Here is a 20099-nt window from a genome sequence, read left to right on the forward strand (position 1 = left end):
TTACAGTCTGGCATATGAAAAAAACTACATGTGGCATCACTTAGTAGGAATAAATTGTCTTAATACTTTAAAAAAAATAATATTAATATTAAGTTAAGGTTTGATTTTTATAAATAAAATACGCATGTAAATGATATAATTTTATATAAACTATTAACTTAAGAGCGAAGATTAGTAAGATGCCACAGAAGGCAGAACATGTTAATAGACATTAAACTTAATGTTTATGTAGATAAAAATAAAAAGTTAATTATTTAAATATTAATTTATTTTATGAGTCAAAATCAGAATATAAAAATTTAATTTCTAGTGAAGCATACTCATCATAGTGTATAGTAACTTTCGCACATCTCTTTTTACAGTTTTATTCATTTTTCAATAATAAAATCATTTTATGCCGGGTGGTAGTGACATTTATAGAATGTTGCCATGTAAAATGTTTCACATAAATGTCAGGCTTAACTTTCGTTTGCCACTCTAAATTTCATTGATTAATCACATTTATTTAAGTACATATGTATTAAATAAAAATGTCATGCAATGTAAATTTTTAACATTAAACGCAATTCCAAAGCCGTATAACGTTATTATTAAAAGTAATTATTTATTGCTTATTTTAACCGTCTTTTGTATTGTACGCCATATTTGGCAACATTCCGTCGCACTAGTGCACCGAAAATCTAAAAGCCACTTCAAGTAATTGTTTATTAGTAATAAAATAAAAGTTAACGTGTTTTTTAAACCGCGAATCGTAAGGAGACATGATACCACAGGAACTTGTTGTGGCTCTGTGGATATTATATCGCAACGGCATTAAGAATGTGCACTCGACCTGTTGACTTATTTTCTTCAGAGTCAACGTTAAATAATCTTCTGGGGTCTTGGTACGGGATCCCTCATGGATCAATTCTCAATTTTTTAATGTTACGTATGTGCGGGAAAATATTGTTAATTATGTGAGAAAATGCGGTACTAATAACATTAGTACAAGAAACAAACACAAAGTTAACTGCAAAAATTAAATAAGAATATTTCTTATCATGACGTACATGACATCACGACGAATTAATTTATATATTTTAATTTAATGCACTTTGTATAGTTTTCAATGAGTTTTTAGGTTAGCTCATATTTTGAATTCAAGTATTTACATTTACGATTTTAATCAAGTAATATATTTATATATGAAACAAGGTTATATTTAAACACGCACAACCTTACTTATAAGCGTTGTTTAGCGGGTAATTATTTAAAACATGCTGTCTTCTTTTTTCGTATGTCAAATCAATAATGACTTTTAACTAAACAGCCACACAGCGATGTTTATAAGTAGGACCGTGAATGTCGTAATTATTACAAAAAAGTATTTCTTATTAAAACCGTCCTCTAGTCGATTGTGCATTGCCTTTTGTCGTTGGATCTTCGTGAGCCTGGAAAATTTTTAATGTTTATAAAATCATTGTTTTTTTTTTTATAAATATCAATATAATATATAGAAACAAATATTAATAGCAGAAATTATGTGCATTATATATATATATATATATATATATATATATATATATATATATATATATATATATATATATATGTAACTAATCTGTTTGAATCTCATTAAAATACGGACTTTTAATGGTTATTTATTGCGTCATTGGCCGCGATCGACCAATGACAATTCAGATTAAAGTCAAATCAGTTAATCTGACTTTGAATTTAATCAGCGTTTCGGAGAGTATGGATAAGTCAAGAAATGTTTGTTAATATTTTCTCTAATAAATCATGGTTTGATTCTAGCCTGGTACCTTTATAACGATGGCCGTTCTAGGTCCCGTGTGCCAGAGCTCGCCTCGTTCATCGACAAAGGCGGCCTCCACTGCCACCGTGTACAGGCCGGGCGCGTTTACACTAACCAGCTGCTGCGCCGAGAAGAAGTCCCGCACTGGCGTCACGGTCTGCACCGCGGTCAGGACTGGCGGGATGTTCGTTAGCTCCACCGTCTGGAAGGATCGCTGCTATTATTGATTAGTTTAATTCATATAAGGCATTATCATGTTTTATAAATCAGCAAAACTAAAAACCATAAATAATTCTAAGCGTATAGTCTATTTATGTATATATAACAACGTAGTCAAAACCAAATAATAATCCATAATTTATCTTACAAGATAAGATTGAAAAAACATATATATAAATATTTATAAAATTTCAATAATACCTTTTCGTTAGTGCGCGGGTGGGGGGTCGCCGTAACCGTTATCTGCACTCCCTTCACTTGACGTTTCGGCTTTCTTCTCCTGTCAAATATTACAATAGGTCAGTTGGATTTCTTTAGTGGAAAGGCTTTTCGCTGGACAGATTCGAGGTATCATTAAGTCATCAATTTTGCCGTACTCTGTATTGCTGTGTTTTGGATTGAAGGCTGAATAGGTCAGTGTAATTACAGGCTCAAGGGACATAACATCCTAGATCCCACATTGATGGCTATAAAAGTGGTGTCATCAGCAATGCATATCGTTTGCCGACGGTGACTACTTACCATCAGATAGACATCCGCCCGTTGAGCCACATTAATGTTTAAAAATTATTGACAAAAATAGTAGAGAATTGTAATATTATTAAGGCGCCGCCCCCACACGAGGGCGTGCACGCGGTACCCCGTGGGCGCGGGCAGCACGACGCCCTCCAGCTTGAGCGCCAGGCGGTGCGCGAGCGGCAGCGTGGCGGCGTGCTCGGCGGGCGGCGGGCGGTGCGCGGGCGACAGCGACACGCGGCACAGCGCGCCGCCCGCGCCGCCCGCGCCCGCCGCGCCCGCCGCGCCCGCGCCGCCGCACACGTCGCGCGGCCAGCACGCGCCCGTCGCCAGCGCGCGCACCGCCGCCAGGATCGCCTCCGCGTGCTGCCGGTACCACAATACATTGAGATGCAGACGCGACTGGACGTGGAGCCTCTCCCGACCACGGGACGAGTGCAGACAAATAGACAATCACATCTATATATAAATATCATAGATCTATCATAGATTATACAGGATTTACTGTGCATTCACGAGAAAATGGCGTTTTGAACGTCCGCGGATATTAAATCGGAATTTTGGAAGTTAAATGAACGTGGTTATAACTAGTTAAGTGGAATAGTGTTTGTTGTATTATAACTAATGGTAAATTAATCGAGCACTGTTTGTAACATAATATAGCAGAGCTATTAGCAAATCGCATGGAATATGTAAAACTATTTTTTGAGTAAGATACACAACACAACACACTCCTTCGTTGACTGGAATAAGGTATATATACATAGGCATATTATTAGGTCCTTACATATAAAATTACCGTGTTGTCGTACTGACCACTTTGATCAGAAATATCTCGTCTTTGGTTAAGAATTCCAAATTTAAATTTATAAATTCATTTAGCTGGTACTGTAACGACTGTTTTCAAAACTCAAATAGTTTTGAAAACAGTCATTCATTTGTTTTTTCCTCACTATTTTTTTCTTTGACGTCGCTTATAACCGCACAATGGAAAACATGAAATATCGGTATACTTACGAGTACCAGTTCTACCGTGGCACCAGTGCTGCAGAAACAGCTCGAAAGATTAATGATGTGTCCGGCGCTGGTGTCGCAAAAGAAAGCACAGTACGTTTTTGGTTTCAACGTTTTCGTTCTGGAAAGTTCGACCTTCAGAACCAACCCCGTGGACGGCCGGAGACCAAAGTGGAAAATGAAGAATTAAAGGCTATTGTGGAAGCGGATCAATCACAAAGCACTTCAGAAATAGCTTCAGGCCTCTGGTTACTTTGCTGGTGTTACTTTGCTCAACCGACTCAATAATGAAGGGATTTTAAATTTCGAATCATTACTTGTGATGGAAAGTGGATACTGTACGATAATTGCAAGCGATCTTCGCAATGTCTGCACCCTGGAGACCCAGCCAAATCCTGTCCTAAACGAAAATTGACTCTGAAAAAGTTACTTGTGAGTGCTTGGTGGACTAGCGCCAGTGTCGTTCACTACTTCGCTTCGCTTTCTAAAATCTGGTCAAAACGATTACGGCAGATATCTATAGTCAGAAACTGCAAACCATGAAGAAAGAACTAGCTGCTAAACAACCGAGATTGGTCAATCGCTCTAGGCCACTGCTACTTCACGACGCAACGCGAACGCAAGACCACATACTGCACAAAAAACAACCACTTAGTTAGATGAGCTATAATTGGAATGTCTGCGACATCCACCGTACTCCCCGGACCTTGCTCCAACAGATTACATTTTTCCGGAATTTGGACAATTTCTTACAAGGAAAAAAATTCAACTCCGATGCGGCAGTCCAAATCGCCTTCAAAGAGTATTGATTCTCGCTCCCATGGTTCTTTTAGTAAAGGGATCAATAAACTACCTATGAGATGGCAAAAGTGCATAGATAACAACGGTGCATGCTTTGATTAATTAAATATATTTAACAAAAAAAAAATGACTTTATATTTCTCCCGTACAAAATGCCAATGTCATATGTAAGGACCTAATGTTAACGTCTTCAACTTGGACTGATCGCCTGATAATTCTATTATAACAAATCGGTCTGCCATCAGGGTATGACAGGACGATATTTAGTCACATCTGATAGAATATCTTTAAAGTTGGTGAAATACACCACGCTGTTCCCTCGGGTTAGTGATTGAACAGGTGGCGGACTATCACACAATGCATGGAGTTCTTCTCACGTAGGTTTCAACACTGAGCACGAGATGAATTATAAAAAACAAATTAAGCATATAAATAGTCCGTCCACGTAAGACAAAAACGTATTTCGTAATTATCATAATTTTGGTCAAGTTTAACTTACCCGATGAGTGATGCCGGGGCTCGTGGTGGGGTTATCGAACAGCTTGGAGGAGATCTTGGCGAGGGCGACCGAGGGCGCCAACATAATCGTCTCCTCTAAACTTGTAGCTTTTATTTCCTTTGTAACCGATTCCGGTCGCTCCTGCTGGCTGGAGGTTATCCGGTCTAGGAATTGCGCCATTTGCGCGTACGTGTGCTGCGAGCTGAGTTTCTTGTAAGGTACTTTTATCGCGCTTAATTTATGACAGAAATATTTGGTATCTACGGTAATATTAACTTGAGCTTAAATTATGTCAAAAGGCATTCCTCTTTAGTCTAGTCCTTAATTACAGACAAATATAAAAAACAAATACCAAAAAGTTCACCCCCGCGACAAATATGATAAAACTTAGGTATCGTTTCTGAAAAACTTTAAAATTTTATTTGGCCACGCGATACAGTAAGGCGGCGGCAAGGATACATGTGCAGGTGTCGCAGCGTGCAGTCGTGCGCGTGGAAGGCGGTGCGCGCGAGCGCGGCGTAGCGCTGCGCCTGCGCCGCCAGCGCGCGCGCCGCGGCCCGCAGCGCGCCGGCCGCCGCGCCCGCGCGCGCCGCGGGGTCGCGCGCGGCCTGCGCGTGCGCCAGCGCGATGGCGGGCGGCGGCTGCGTGCACAGCGCGCGCGCGGCGGCGGCGGCGCGGGCCAGCGCGGCCAGCGAGCGCGCGCGCGCCGCGGCCCACGCGGGCGCCAGCGCCGTGCACGCGCCGCAGCCCGCGCAGCCCGAGCAGCCGCCGCCGCCCGCCGCGCCGCCGTCGCCGAAGCTCTCCCAGCCGGCGCTCGCCTCCTCGAGCCCGGATATTCCTGCGTAATACACATAGTACGTGAGTTTATGACTTCAAGAAATTTCACATCCGGTTCAATTCACTCTTTGATTCGCTTCATCGTTGGTTGCTCGCGTTATAATATTCTAATTATTATTTTGTATAATAGCTCACTATTTTTCAAGTTGAATATATTCACAAATTGTTTATGTTACTAACGACACTGATGCCTAAATATTTGATGGTTTAGGATATTAAACCCATTTTTGAAAAGTATCTCATAAATTATATAATGCAAACAAACCAATGCAAAAAAACAAATTTTTAATCAATCGATAATTTTTAAATATCGCGCGTAATTTGACCAAATCGCTGAACGCAGTGGGCGCCATATTGCTCTGCGTACAAAGCCAATACACGCTGATCAGTTGACAGTTGAGAATTTTTAGTTTACAGCAATGCGTTTCATGCTGTGACTTATGGTATTGTTCTATAATTTCATTGTCATCACATGATCATCTTATTTTTGCACTGATGAAGGTCATTAAAGGTCAAGGCCGGCGTACCTCAAAGCGGCGTTTTATCTTTAATGTTTTAGGCCTATAAAATTGATACAGACAAAAGGGTTAGTGCATACCTTCTTCCAACAGCCTGGCATCGGCATTGGCAGCTCTGTACAGTGCAGTGAGCCAACGTTGAGCTGACTCGCTCGGGGCTTCTTTGGAGAGTCGCTTCAAAATATCAGCAGCCAAGTTCTGATGCCCATATCTACAGGAATATTTGAAGATAAAATGCGTTTATATCGTTTGTTAGTTTTAAGTTTTGCAGTTTTATATCAACAGAAGTTATAATCGCAAAAATATGGCTTGGAAAATAGCAACTTTTGTTAAGCCCCAATGTCTATGTGCGGCGATGACCTCTATAAAGCCTTTTCGGTTATTTCTGATATTATCTGACCTTAAACACGCCCTGGCAACCCTGTATCTCGTCCATCCGTCAGCTCCCTGGATAGCATCCTTTATTTTCATTTCCCAGGACTTGTTGATCCTGTGCGTAAGAGCCGCTCCGGCGCGCTCCTGTAGCAGCACGGTGCAGATCAGCACGAGGGTCGTACCATCGTATGCGGGGTCTTTGCAATCTTCTCTAGGTGTTTACAACAAAAATAAATTTGTTACTAAAGCCTTAAGTTACATAACATAATATAAATAATAGCTGATGTAATTACAGTCACGAGACAAAATGATTAACGTTACTTTTTTTTCTTGTCACCAACGCCCATATACATTGTAAGAAATGTTAACCATCGCTTACATCACCAATGCGCCACCAGCCTTGGGAACTAAGGTGTTATGTCCCTTGTGCCTGTAATTACACTGGCTCATTCACTCTTCAAACCGGAACACAACAAAATCAAGTACTGCTGTTTTGCGGTAGAATATCTGATGAGTGGGTGGTACCTACCCAGACGAGCTTGCACAAAGCTCTACCACCAGTATGCATGTATACATGGTCACCATTATATTATGAGAAAAAGGATTTAGCCGTCTTTTTTTTTACTATTATTAGACCAGCGTTTGACCGTTGACTTGCCTGATGTTAAGCATCGACACGGTCTAAGATGTAGCACGCTTACCTATAAGAAACCTGTTTACTCTGGATTTGAAGACATCAACATTGTACCTATCGGGTAATACGGACTCAGGCAAAGCATTCCAAAGTTTCGCAGTGCGAATGATGAATGTAGACTCAAAGCGCTTCGTACGTAGGCGGGGAATTTCCACTGTGTACCTATGGCGCCTTGGTCACGTTTGCCTGGCCGTTCGATAGTAAAAAGGGGCTGGAGGAAACAGTTCGTGTAATTCCTGAGCACATTCTCCGAAATGTCCACACACCACCACCACACGTCGATGTTCAAGACTTTGGAGCCTAGACTCGACCAATGCGTCGTCTCCTATCACCCTTCTGGCACGCCTCTCAATCAACTCTAGAGCCTGAAGGTGGTTCTTGGCAGAGCCATCCCAAAGGTGAGAGCAGTACTTATATAAAGCACAAGTGAGGTCATGTATAGAGATACATGACCTCACTTGTGCTTTATATAAGTTGAGCAGTTGTTCTGGAGTAAAGTAACGTCTCATTTTGGAGAGGATACCAAGTTTTCGAAAGGCTATTTGGGCTTTGGACTCAATAAAAGAGCCGAAATTTAGAGTCGACGTGAGAGTAATGCCAAGAAGGTCAAGATGGTCAGTTATAGGTACAGATACATTTCGGAAGGAGGAAGGTAGCTGGTATTCCCTCTTTTTGGCGGAAAACAAACACGCCTGCGTTTTAGATGCATTGAACTTGACCAGATTGGCATCGCCCCAATCGGACACTGCTTTAAGGGTCACGCTCAGGCGCTCCACCATGGCCTCTCTCTGAGCCTCGATTTGGGCCTCACTAGCTCGCGCGTTGGACTTGTAGCTCTCGACAACTGTGCAATCATCTGCGTACCCATCGATACCGGGCATCAGTAGATCATTAATGTGCAGCAGAAATAGTGTCGCCGAGAGCACTGACCTCTGGGGAACATCGGCATTTATAGCCATTTGATCCGACGAGTGGCCATCAACCACTACTCGTAACGATCGATTCCTCAGGAAGTCTGAAATCCACGCACACAGGCTAGCAGGCAGGCCATATGCAGGAAGCTTGCTGATAAGGCCATCATGCCAAACCCTATCAAAGGCCTTCGAGATATCCAAGGAAACAGCAATTGCCTCCCCGTGTTTCTCTATGGCCTCACTCCAGATGTGTGTGACGTACACCAGAAGATCACCAGTGGACCGGTTTCGGCGAAACCCGTACTTGTCGGTCACTGAGAATGTCATTTACTTCCAGGTACGTCAGGAGCTTAGTATTTAGGATACGTTCCATTGTCTTGCACAAAATGGACGTAATCGAGATGGATCTGTAATTGGCAGGCTCAGCATGACTGCCCCTTTTTAGGCACGGGCTGCACGTTAGCAAGCTTCCAGGACTTAGGCACTTGACCAATCTCAAGAGAGAGTCGAAACAGACGTGTCAGGATAGGAGACAGTTCAGCCGCACAGTTCCTCAGGACAATTGCTGGAATGCCATCAGGTCCGCTTGCCTTGTTCACGTCTAGACTGCGTAGCGTTTTGCGAACTTCCTCTTGCCGAATGCGTATATCACTCATATGAGTGTCGGCGCTACGTGTTGCTGGAGGTGTCGCGCTACCAGCGTCAAGACGTGAAGACTCCACAAATAGAGACGCAAACGGATTTGCTTTCTCTTCAGCGGTGTGAGCAAGCTTCTCGTCAGGCTTCTGAAGTAAGTATTCGACTAATGTGATCGAAGCGTGACTTTTGCATAGCTTTCTTGCATGACTTGGCGGCTTTATTAGTCTCTCTTTTTTTGGCGTATATCCCCCGCTTTGCGGATACGAGCATCAACCCAAGACAGGTACGCTTGATGCTTCAACGCTTCAGCGCATCCGCATTCAGGTCCGAACCAAGGTTGAGCTTTAGTGGAGAGTGGCACGTCTGAAAATGGAATAAAATATTCCATAGCCAGACGTAGCAAATCTGTCACACTTTACGCGCTAATCGAGGGATCACCAGATGAGAAGCACACACGCTGCCAAGGATAGCATGCAAGGAAAGAGCGCATTTCTTCCCAATCTGTTGACTGGGGTTGGGTGGTGAGTAGACAGATACAGATTTCACCAAACTTTTATAATCGTTTGTAGATTTAAGAATGCTTTAGCTATGACTTTGTTCTTCTCAGCTATTTGGTCGGTTCAGACAGTAAGCACTTATGTTATTGACACATGCACTTAATACAAGAAAGTTTAAGTTAGTCAGCCTTGTAACAACACCCTTGAGATTGCCTAGGCTAGGGTGATTCTTTCGGGAGTGTAGTATATGGGTGGTGACTATCACAATCTAAATGACAATTCATCATCGAATGGTCTGCTTTCCAGTAGTTTCAAAATACATGTAGTTTTATTTAGTTAGTTACTTGGCTTGCTCCAAGGCCGGCAGGAGATGCGGCAGTGCGGGTGCCCCGAGCGCGCCCAGCGCCGCCAGCGCTTCCAGCAGTGCAGTTTGCCGTTTACCTCCAGCGCAGAGTTGGGCACCCACCACCGCTGCAGTCCGTTGCGCGTACAACGCTGGTTCCGCTGTACTAAGTTTCACCTACAAACATTTTATTATAACATTATATGTATATGATATGTTATGATTCTTCTAAGAACTGCCAAAGAACTTCGTAGTTTTTATACAAATTATGTCAAATTGTTTAGTTTTAGAGATACATCACAAAAGTTTTGTGTTTAAATTTTGAAACATGAAAGAACTGACCAGACACCGTAGAGCCATGCGCAGTGGGTGTATGTTGTTGTGTCCGTTGGGAAGGCCGGTGGCAATGACCAGAGATTCGAGCGCCAACATCAGATCAGCTCCTTCCACCGGAAGACATTCTTCATAACTAACACAATAGTTAGGTGATTAATGTCCAGTTATCATATATAGTTAAGAGGTGATTCGTGTTTGTTATGGATACAAACATTGTCTATGGAAAATTTATAGACAATTCACAAGCTCTGCTGTCATTATCTTGTATTTTCGTATCGAAAGATTGTGAATAGCGGATATCAGGGTAAAATATGTTAAAGATAACAGATGCCAGTATCTATATAAAAAATGTAAATGTCAATTAGACATTCTACTAGCAATAATCCATAAGTAAAATAAATATTTTTTAAAATTATATAACCAAGCTATATATATAACATTGAATTAAAAAATTTAGTACACTGGATAAAATAACCATCTTATTTTTTAATTCTATTTGTAACTAGCGTTAGAAACAGGCAATAATAAAAAAAAATAATCAGCGTCGCCCACCAGTGCACGACGATGCGCGTCAGCACGTCGGCGGCGATGGCGGCGTGGTTCAGCTCCACGCTGAGCGCCGCGTCGCTGCAGAACTGCCGCAGCGCGCTGGGCGAGCCGCGCGCGCCGCCCGCCGCCGCGCACACCGCCGGGCAGCGCACCAGCATCTGCGCGCACCACCACTCCTTAGTGCCACCGCCGCACGCACCCACCCTGATGGTGCGACTGTACTGAGCCTTACCTGCATAACTTGTAAGCAGAGCATAGTATGTTCCGGGTCCTGTGTGTCAGTCGCGGCGTGGACGAGATTTTGGATGCACTCAGCCGGCCAGAGTGCTGCATGTTCAGCTAACTTTTTCAATCCCAGCAGGGCCGCCCGACGGACGGCGGAACGCGCGTCATTCATAGCAAGACTGAGTAGAAGTTCTACCTGAAGAATTATAATTTTGTATTAAAACAAAAAAGAAATTTTGTTTAATTTGTTGCAAATAAAATTCACACTTAAAAATCTTACAAAGCAATTGTATAACTACATCTTTACTTATATGATATTATATTATATAAAGTTTGTTTTGTTGTTACACTTTATAATTATAGAACATTGCCCTTAAATTCCTCTTATGTACGAAGTATGGCGGAAACTAGTTTATTGTAAAGTAAGACTACACAGATCATATATAGTATTATATATTAATTGTAAAAAAAAAATATAATCCTTGTCAAACATAAAACTTCTTTATAAAGCTTTTGTACTATCTTAATGTTTAATTATAGAAATTCATGTTTGATAAAAATACTCTACAATGTTTATATATTATCATAGTTTAATTACCTGATCAGGCACATGGACAACAGTATCGGCAGCAATGGCAGTAAGAGCTGTGATTGCAGCACGCACTGAGCTGGATGACGGAAACCTTTCTAAGAGCGATCTGAGCAATTTCAGTACACCTTGGGCACGAACAGCTGTAACATAATATGAGATTGTTATCAAATATGTCAATTGAAGTTGCATCAAGTGACTAGAGAGTAATAAAGTTAACATTTTTGTACGATAATAAATAATTTAGACTGTTTACCTCCACCATGCACGGTTCTTAATGCTCTGACGAGCTTAGCTCTTCGTTCTGCTCCTGTGCTCTCGCATTCCACCATATCTGACAACTTGTTACACATTGCCACAGCAAATGAGCTAAAATAAATTGAGTAATATTAAATATTAAATACTTAGTTAATTACTTGATTATTGTTCATTTTCTTACTTAGAATGAGCTGCAAATCTTGTAGTGGCATATATAGCAGCATCAACTTCAACATTGTCGTGGCTTTCCAGTCCTCGTCGTATCGCGTGATGTACATTTTGCCTCTCCGGTATAATCCCGGCAACAGCACCAAGTGTTCTCAGTGCTAAGGCCCTGGCCACTGGATCATTAGAGTGTAAGACGCTGTATACTCTTCTCAGGAACTCATCAACGTTTAGAATCTTATCCAAGTGCTTCTCGCTCTGCTGGCACACTCGTAAAACCCACAGGCGTAGAAAGTTATTGCCCATACGAAACACATCAGACAATTTTAAGAATGATGAGTTTATTAATATTGGAAATGGATATTTTTCAAACAGCCTCGGAAACCTAACGATAGCTTCACACTGCTCACCGACTTTACCCGATCTGAGACCTATAAAAAAATATTTGATTACTTTCAAGTATAAACTATTGTAGATGTTTAGGTTATTTTAAATAAAGGTAAGAACCTTTATCTAGTTCAGTTAACGCTGAATTCGCATCTTGTTCTGGTTCCCCTGAACTATCGTTAAATGTATTTAACCTAATTCCAATCATTTTTAAATAATAGCGAATTAATTTATTTATTATTAATTTTTGACACCGTTGTATATTTTGTATGAATGCCGATTTGACAGATTGACAAATATTGACATTGACAAATTGATAGTCGAGAAACAGATCGTAAGGAACTTCGTCCTAAAAAAAATATGTTTTAATTAATTGTAATATATAATAGCTTAGTAATAATAGCTTATATATTAATTATTAATATAATATTGATACAGTGATAAGTTTAATTTATCTAGAACATTCTTTAAAATTTGTAAGCATTGTCTGATTTCGAAAGCGCCATCTATAAAAAACATTCTTCATTGCAATTCGCATACTTTTTTTTGTAGACGTTGGATGGAGCTAGTATTCACAATAATAAGAGAAATTAATTCAGCAAAATTAAAAACATTGTTGGGCGATAGCTATCGCCTATGACTATAGTCATAATTTAGAATAAAGCATAGATATTATAATTTTAGATATTATTAGTTGTACTCCATACATATACATTTTAAGAAAAAAAAAGGAATTTGTCAACCCACTTCCAAAAAAAGAACGCTCTGTTGTACAGTTATATTTGTTCGTGATTTTTTTTTTAAAACTCATAAATCGATCTTGTACGATTTATGATTATAAATTGTTTACAATATATTATATGCTTAGACAAAAGTAAAGTCTTTGAATGTCCCACCGCTTGGCTCCTCAGCCTTTTCCTTTGAGAAAAAGGATTGAAGCTTATTCCACCACGCTGCTCCAATGCTGGTTGGTGGGTACACTTGTAGCGAATTTCAGTAAAATTAGACACATGCAGGTTTCCTCACGATGTTTTCCTTCTCCGCCGAGCACGAGATGAGTTATAAAGATTTTATTAGTGATCGAAGGTTGTAAACACAAATTTAGCACATGAAACTTTAAAGTTCCGAGCTGCGGTTTGAACAAAGGATCATCGGTAAAGATTCACGCGTTCTAAGCACTGGGCCAACTTGGGGAATATATAAAATATAAATTTTGTATTCTTTTGACCTTACTTTTGACTTTTACCTTTGCCTAAGTAAATGTTAAATATAATGAGAGCCAATTCATTAAAAATAAGTTTGTTTTTTTTTATTTTAATGTAAATACGAATGTAATAAAATACTCAAGTGTTAAAATAATTATAATAGGTATCGAATAAGCGGATAATGTTTTATAAACTCGTTAAATATGTAAAAACTATGTACAGCTGTATTTAAAAACATTTAAAGGAATGTGGTAAATTTGAAAATAAAAATATCTCACTTTCCGTTATTTATAAAATCCTTTGTCTATATTTAGTTATTTTTACGTTTAATTATGTATTTATAATTATGAGCGCACATGACTAAACCTGGTTAAACAATTGAATAATAATTCACTTCTATAAACAGAATAAATTTATTGCACCTCTCACGTACTAATTAAAAACCATACCATATTCATAAATAGCGTAGTTTCGTAGTCACAAATTATATCTATAGCGTCACGAGTACGGCAATGGAATTCCCGTATCAAATAGTTTGTTGTTGGTGTTCACTAACTGAATCCCGATATTATTACACCTCAGCCTCAAATTAGTGCCAAATTCGAGCGAAGCGATGTTTAGACACACCCGTTTCAGCTCTCAAAGGCGTAATTACAGCTACCTGTGTAACTAGAGCCGTATGCGATTATTAGCGGAGCGAGATGAGCTCTCTAAGCTTCAATTATCTCTGCAATCTTGTCTCGTATGAGAATATTATATTGAAGTATGAAATTAAGAATTGAATTATTAATTATAAGGTCATTATATTTTTTATTTAAGTACTCACAATACTTTTTTAGATGTATTTGTTTGTCGTAGCTTATAGATTGCTCCTGTGGTCCTGGGGCACCAAACCAGGGTTCTAAAATGCGAGTAGGTAATACACAGTAGTTATCAGAGTTAGGAAATTAGTAGTATTACAATCCTTCTTGTGTGGTCTTGGATGAGAATAAGGGTAAAAAGCGCACTGGGCAATAGTGTTTGTGTACACACTTGTTCACTAATTATTCCCTGTGCATAAGTCTAAGATTTACCGCTGAGGCCGAAATCAGGAAAAAATACTACACAATCACAGTACACAATCTAAAACGACGGTAGCCGACGATATTCAGTTAAAGTGCATCATCGTAAGTTTTATTCTTACGTTTAATAATTAAATAAGCAATTGTATGTATATAAACATTATGTAACATGACATAGACCTATATTCATTTTAATTAAAAATGTTGTCTTCGAACGCCGAGTTAAAGTTTTGTTCTTAGATAAAGACGTTGCTTTTACGAAAGGTAAACTTTTAGTTAACTTCCTATTTAAGTAATTAAGGTTAATTTCTTTTTAAGTTAAACTCCTGAGAAAATTACCATTACGGAGATTTAAAACCTCAACAAAGTATTATGCAAGATAAAACAGTCTTTATTTGAACAAAAAATAAACCTTGACTCATTTTTAGTCTTTAAATTTTTAATTATCTGTGCAAATCTTAAGCCCTTCCGGATTCGAACAAAGCATTTGTTGTGACGACATTTTTAATCTGCCCCCGTGAAATACACGCAAGTAATGGATCCCGGATGTGTTAGGGCCGGATTACGTAGAGTTAGTCCAGTATTCTACAAAGAAATTTTCGTCGAAAATTTCTTCACTTACTTATATATTAGCAAACGAATAATGGCTATCCTTATTGTTATTTTGATAGAGTTTAAAATCGCTTGTCTTTATTATTTTTAACAGAACGGTATTTGTATTTCTTTGCTTCTGGTTTTCATGACAATGGCGTATTCGGATGAATAGGTCGGATAGGTCGGATTATAAGCGTTCAGCTTTCTCTTGGTAAAGGATTAGTGGACTAACGAAGATAAGATAGTTATGACTCAATGGTTAAAGATTTGAAGAGGATTGCTTCCCCTAATGGCTACTTGCCTTTGATACGTAGAAAGTTGTAGCTATCATTAAAATATTTCTATAATTATGAGCATAAAATACATATAACGATACCAAAAGTTCTTTATTTTGAATAATACATACTTTATTTAAATATAATAATTATTACATTAATACTTATAATTATCCCTTAGATAGCCTAGAAAACGTAGGTACCTAAATCTTAACTGAAGATTGTTGCTTCACAACAACCGGACAAGTACCCCTGACTTTTCACGTGTTTAATTTGGGTTCATATGTCATTCTGTGGTGGTGAAGGAAAACATCGCGAGTGAGATCGTACTTGTCCAATTATTTCTAAAAAGGTAAATAAACTATATATATTGTTATATTAGAATAAATTATATTTAAGTCGCTGGAAATAACTAGATACTCTGCTATAGTTTTCGAAAATAAGGCCAAATACACATCTGCGAAGCTACAAAATGTGTCTGCGTTTGATTTTAATCGGATATATCACATAAAAAAACATTAAATAAATAAACGCTCTATACACAAATATATTATACCGGATATAATAGGAGCGATCATGGGCTGGTCCGATTATGATGCGTCTCCGAGTGCCCTACAAATATTTGTTCACGGTCATCATTGAGCCGATTTCAGTTTAATCCTCGTGCAAAGAGACAACAGGAAAAAAAGTTATCTAACCGTTGGCGAGGGTTCTTTATATTAAAACATAATTTGATGAACAAATTATGTCTAACGGAATTGTATTAATTTTTTTTTATTTGTGTTTCGCGTTTAAATATATAAACGATATTTACTTATATTTTATTATTTGTTTAATTATCTTATTACATATACATATATATTAGTGTTATTTTAAAATTCAGAAGTTTGCATTTGTTTATATTTTCCAGTATGAATATAATACTGAGAAATATAAAAAGCATTACGAAAGGTTTTTGTTAAAAGGTGTGAAACCCTAAAACCATTTTTCGCACATAATGTCAGTAACAATGACATAGCCACAATAAAATTGAACCATAATCCCTATTCTATTTGAGAATAATACTTACACAGATAATAATATCTCCACAGATAATATATAGTGGCAAGTTTTTTTTTTAAATGCCAGTGGTGTTATAATTGACACCTTGACGGAATTTATGTTTGTTTTTTGGTTTATAAAAAGGTTGATTTCATTGCTTACTTTAAACACTTAGCTTCTGTTTAATAAATATTTGCATTAACAATTAGTTTATAAGTATTCCATTCTAAATGATTAATTGAATATATTAATACTTTTTAATAATAATTGGTATTTAAACACAATTATATTTTTTGTTATGTCCTAGAATTTAATTTATTATGAATTATTATATTAACTTTAAATCTAGACACGAAGCAATATTAAAATTATTTTAATAGTGATAATTGTACCAGTTGCATGTTATTATGATAAATAGAACAAAAAACGAAACACAGGTAAAAAATATAAAGTATTTTCATTAAATAAATGATTATAATTTTAATTAATTGGTTCTATCAACATTATAAATAGTATATATCGTTATATTTTTTAACTCTGGGATGTATATTATCCTTCCTTTACACCCTGGACGATAACTTCCAGGTAACTAATTAATAGATCATGTCTACGTATCATTCGAGAAAGTTTTAACTTTCCAATTCGAATTATAATATTAAAAATATATATGCGAAATAGATACCACCGACTGATTCACCATCTCTCCTAAACTTAGGTTTGATTTAACATATAAATAACATAGGTAGTTGTTTCGTTTGTGACGTAGACGTTCACTAAGAATGGATTTTACGCATATCCGTAATTATTATTTTACCCGTACGAAGCCGAGACGGGCAGATAGTGATATATAGATCTAACAATGATTGTTGTATTATTGACAATAGATTAGTTTACGATGTTTTGATTACTTCAGTGCCCTTTCAAACTATACCACGAAGGTGTGATGTATTGTGACAATAATATATGTCACTGTACCAATCAATTTTAACCTTATCCCGATAGCAATAAGTACGATATTATATAGAATAAAAGTAAAATATAAATTTGTAAAAAGGTGTTTAAGTATAATACGTATTTTAAAATTAACAGAGCGTGTATTAAAGACGTCTTAAGATGTTTTAAGATAAAGAAAGGAAAAAAAAGATATCATTCGCGTAGGTAAATATCGTTCATATGGCAACAATAAATAATATAACGATGTTTCTATTCTTGATATTTTAATACGATACATTTTAGATTAAATTTAAAAATATATGTAAATATGATTAATACCTCTTTTTTGTGATACCTCTTCAATTTGTATGTGCACGAATTATATTCAGTATTTTTGTCTATCTATTTTCAGTAACTAGCTGGGGACCAATTCAACTAACAAATTGTCACTTTTATTGCAATCGAATCGAAGCGTGATCGTTGCCGTTTTTCCGTTTTTCTTTTCTTTATTTAATTATCGACTATTGTCATAAAAGTTAACAATTACGTTCGATTTTGACATAACGGTGTATGTTAACATATTATCGGTTCAGTTCCGATTTGAATAAATACAGATGATTCTAAGTTGGATCGGAATTGAATCGAGAACGTATCGTAATCATTATAAATTAGTAGAATTCGGCCCCGGAAAGGCAAACCCACCAATTCTGTACGTCTTCATAAAAGAAGTACAAATTAATCAAATTTGTTTGATTAATATTTAAATTTTCAACGTTAATTAAAAATAGTTTTAACGTAATTATTTCTGGTACTTGTCTCTTTGTAATTAATACCTTATCAGATCTTACTTCTTAACATACAAATGTAAAGTTTCCGCAACGGTAATATACCTTTAACTATTCGTGTAACTGCACAATAGATACACACAAATATTTATCATATATCATTGATGTGTGAACATCTTGGTACTCGGTATACGGTAGGGGCTAACTGAGGCTTCGAGTATCACATGACGATAAGGTAAGATTTATTATTTACATATCAATACTCAAACCATTTTGATTTATTCATTCACGTCGCTTGTATGATGTATAGGATAGGCCTAAGATTTATTTGTATTTTGCGAAATTTAAATGTTTTACAATTGATCATTGAACGATAAAAAAATATGAAAGACAAAAGTTCTAAGTCATTACTATTGCCACAAAAATAAAACCTTAATAATTATACAAAATGAAGTTGCATTTTCCCACATGCAACCCACGGTACGTAAAAACGAGTTGATTTCGTGTGACGTTATTGTAGTAAGATATTAATCAATATGTATGTGATTTAAATAACGGTACGTCTGCTATCAGCCTAAATGATTGAATTTGCACCGAACCCATTTAATTTCAAAGCAGAGCTGTGTAAGAGCAGTATTTTATAATACACTAGAAAAAGAAATTTGTTAGAGTTTTAATCTGCGACCGATCGTTTGCCAGGGTCCTATTTTTAGTAGGTTCTTAAATACTTACAGATTAAGATAGGGTGGCTCACGCGGCTGTTGTATTTATGTACTTAATAATATAAATCGCTAGTGTTCACCTAACATTATCGCTTTACTTCTCAAGGCGGATCTACAATGACTTAAAACATTTTGTATTGTGAGACTTAGTGTAATGTAACAAAGGAATTATTATTATATTTCTCTAAATCAACCACTGTAACGAAAAGTGTTGCCATTTTTTTAAATAAATTAATTTGTCAAAAATATTGGATATTATTGTTAATAGTGTCAGTATTAATCTATATATTAGGATATCACACGTTTTCATAACAACAAAAAAATATAGATTATTTTCAATTATTCAATGAAATTAATATTAATTTATTAGTAGCGTTAACTGGGTGCAATATAATAGAAATAATGAAATTCGATATCGGTAAAAACACTTAATTATTTTTAGTTGTTAGATAAAAGTACAAAACCTCAATCAATCAACCACCTAACACCCTATGATTGCCGTGCTAGGCTTTACTAAGCTGCTTCAATGCGGGTTGGTGGATACATATATACCAATATGGCAGAACCGACACATGCACCATGCCTTACGATGTTTTCCTAAACCTGACTGGGAGATCTTAAACACAAATTAAGAACAATGTATAAAAAAAATATCTTACTTATTAAATTGAAAATTAAATCACTCGTAAAAAAATATCAATATTAATTTTTACTTAAAAGGTATTTTGTTATTGGTGCGAGTTATGCGGGCAACACTCGAAAAATGGCGCGAAGTTATTATTATGTTCGGCGTTTCCGTTTTCTTCGCATCTATAAGAGATGAGGTTTTTATAAGATTGCTATTTACATAATGTATATGTTGTAATATCTTATTTTGTTCGAGAAAAAACTTCCTTAATAGTTATTTGATCTACCTGTATCTTAAAAGTATTTAAGTTTTTAGCGATGACCTGAAAATATCTCACAGCTGGTCAAAGGCCGCAAAGGCCCTTTAACCTTTCACGCTGCTACAAATTACAACGCTGATTGATGGACTTATTTATGTAGATTTCTCCAATGTATTAAATGTATAAACATAAATTAAGCAAATTAAAACGTATTGAAAAACTAGCACGGGCTTAAACGTGCAATTTTTAACTAAACGTGTTTATATTACTTTGTTTTAGCTTTGTTTTAGTGTTTAAATCCGTAAAGAATAAATATATTTTAATATTCTATGAATATTAAAATAAATTTATATTATATACATAGGTATTTAGATTTATTTTAATAAGAATTAATTAAATGTAAAGCAACGCAATTAGTTACTTTGA

General features: G+C 37.0%; 1 protein-coding gene across 2 annotated transcripts; it reads right to left on the reverse strand.

The window, feature by feature from the left end:
• Positions 1-270: 270 nt before the first annotated feature.
• LOC126772166 (integrator complex subunit 7) lies at positions 271-12443 on the reverse strand. 2 transcript variants are annotated; one of them, XM_050492376.1, is made up of 16 exons: positions 12291-12443; positions 11800-12214; positions 11617-11729; positions 11370-11503; positions 10779-10967; positions 10550-10704; positions 10004-10130; positions 9663-9838; positions 6600-6785; positions 6280-6410; positions 5304-5682; positions 4845-5046; positions 2655-2896; positions 2216-2294; positions 1803-1997; positions 271-1430 (listed from the first exon to the last, which is right to left on the reverse strand). In XM_050492376.1, the coding sequence occupies exons 1-16, from the start codon at positions 12376-12378 to the stop codon at positions 1374-1376; spliced, it is 2868 nt and encodes a 955-aa protein (XP_050348333.1). In that variant the 5' UTR covers positions 12379-12443; the 3' UTR covers positions 271-1373. The 2 variants fall into 2 exon arrangements, with proteins under 2 accessions (XP_050348333.1, XP_050348332.1); XM_050492375.1 differs by having other exon boundaries at positions 1803-2009.
• Between the last annotated feature and the right edge of the window lie 7656 nt (positions 12444-20099).

Source organism: Nymphalis io, chromosome 12 (assembly GCF_905147045.1).
Source record: "Nymphalis io chromosome 12, ilAglIoxx1.1, whole genome shotgun sequence".
Classification (NCBI taxonomy): domain Eukaryota; kingdom Metazoa; phylum Arthropoda; class Insecta; order Lepidoptera; family Nymphalidae; genus Nymphalis; species Nymphalis io.

What these genes read in the sequence shown, in the direction of transcription:
- LOC126772166 (XM_050492375.1), bottom strand. Translation starts at nt 12,378, where the DNA reads ATGATTGGAATTAGGTTAAATACATTTAACGATAGTTCAGGGGAACCA. An exon ending in GTGCTGCCCGCGCCCACGGG is followed by an intron (nt 2,295 to 2,654) that starts GTACCGCGTGCA and finishes AATATTTGACAG; the next exon opens with GAGAAGAAAGCCGAAACGTC. An exon ending in ACCCGCGCACTAACGAAAAG is followed by an intron (nt 2,010 to 2,215) that starts GTATTATTGAAA and finishes CAATAATAGCAG; the next exon opens with CGATCCTTCCAGACGGTGGA.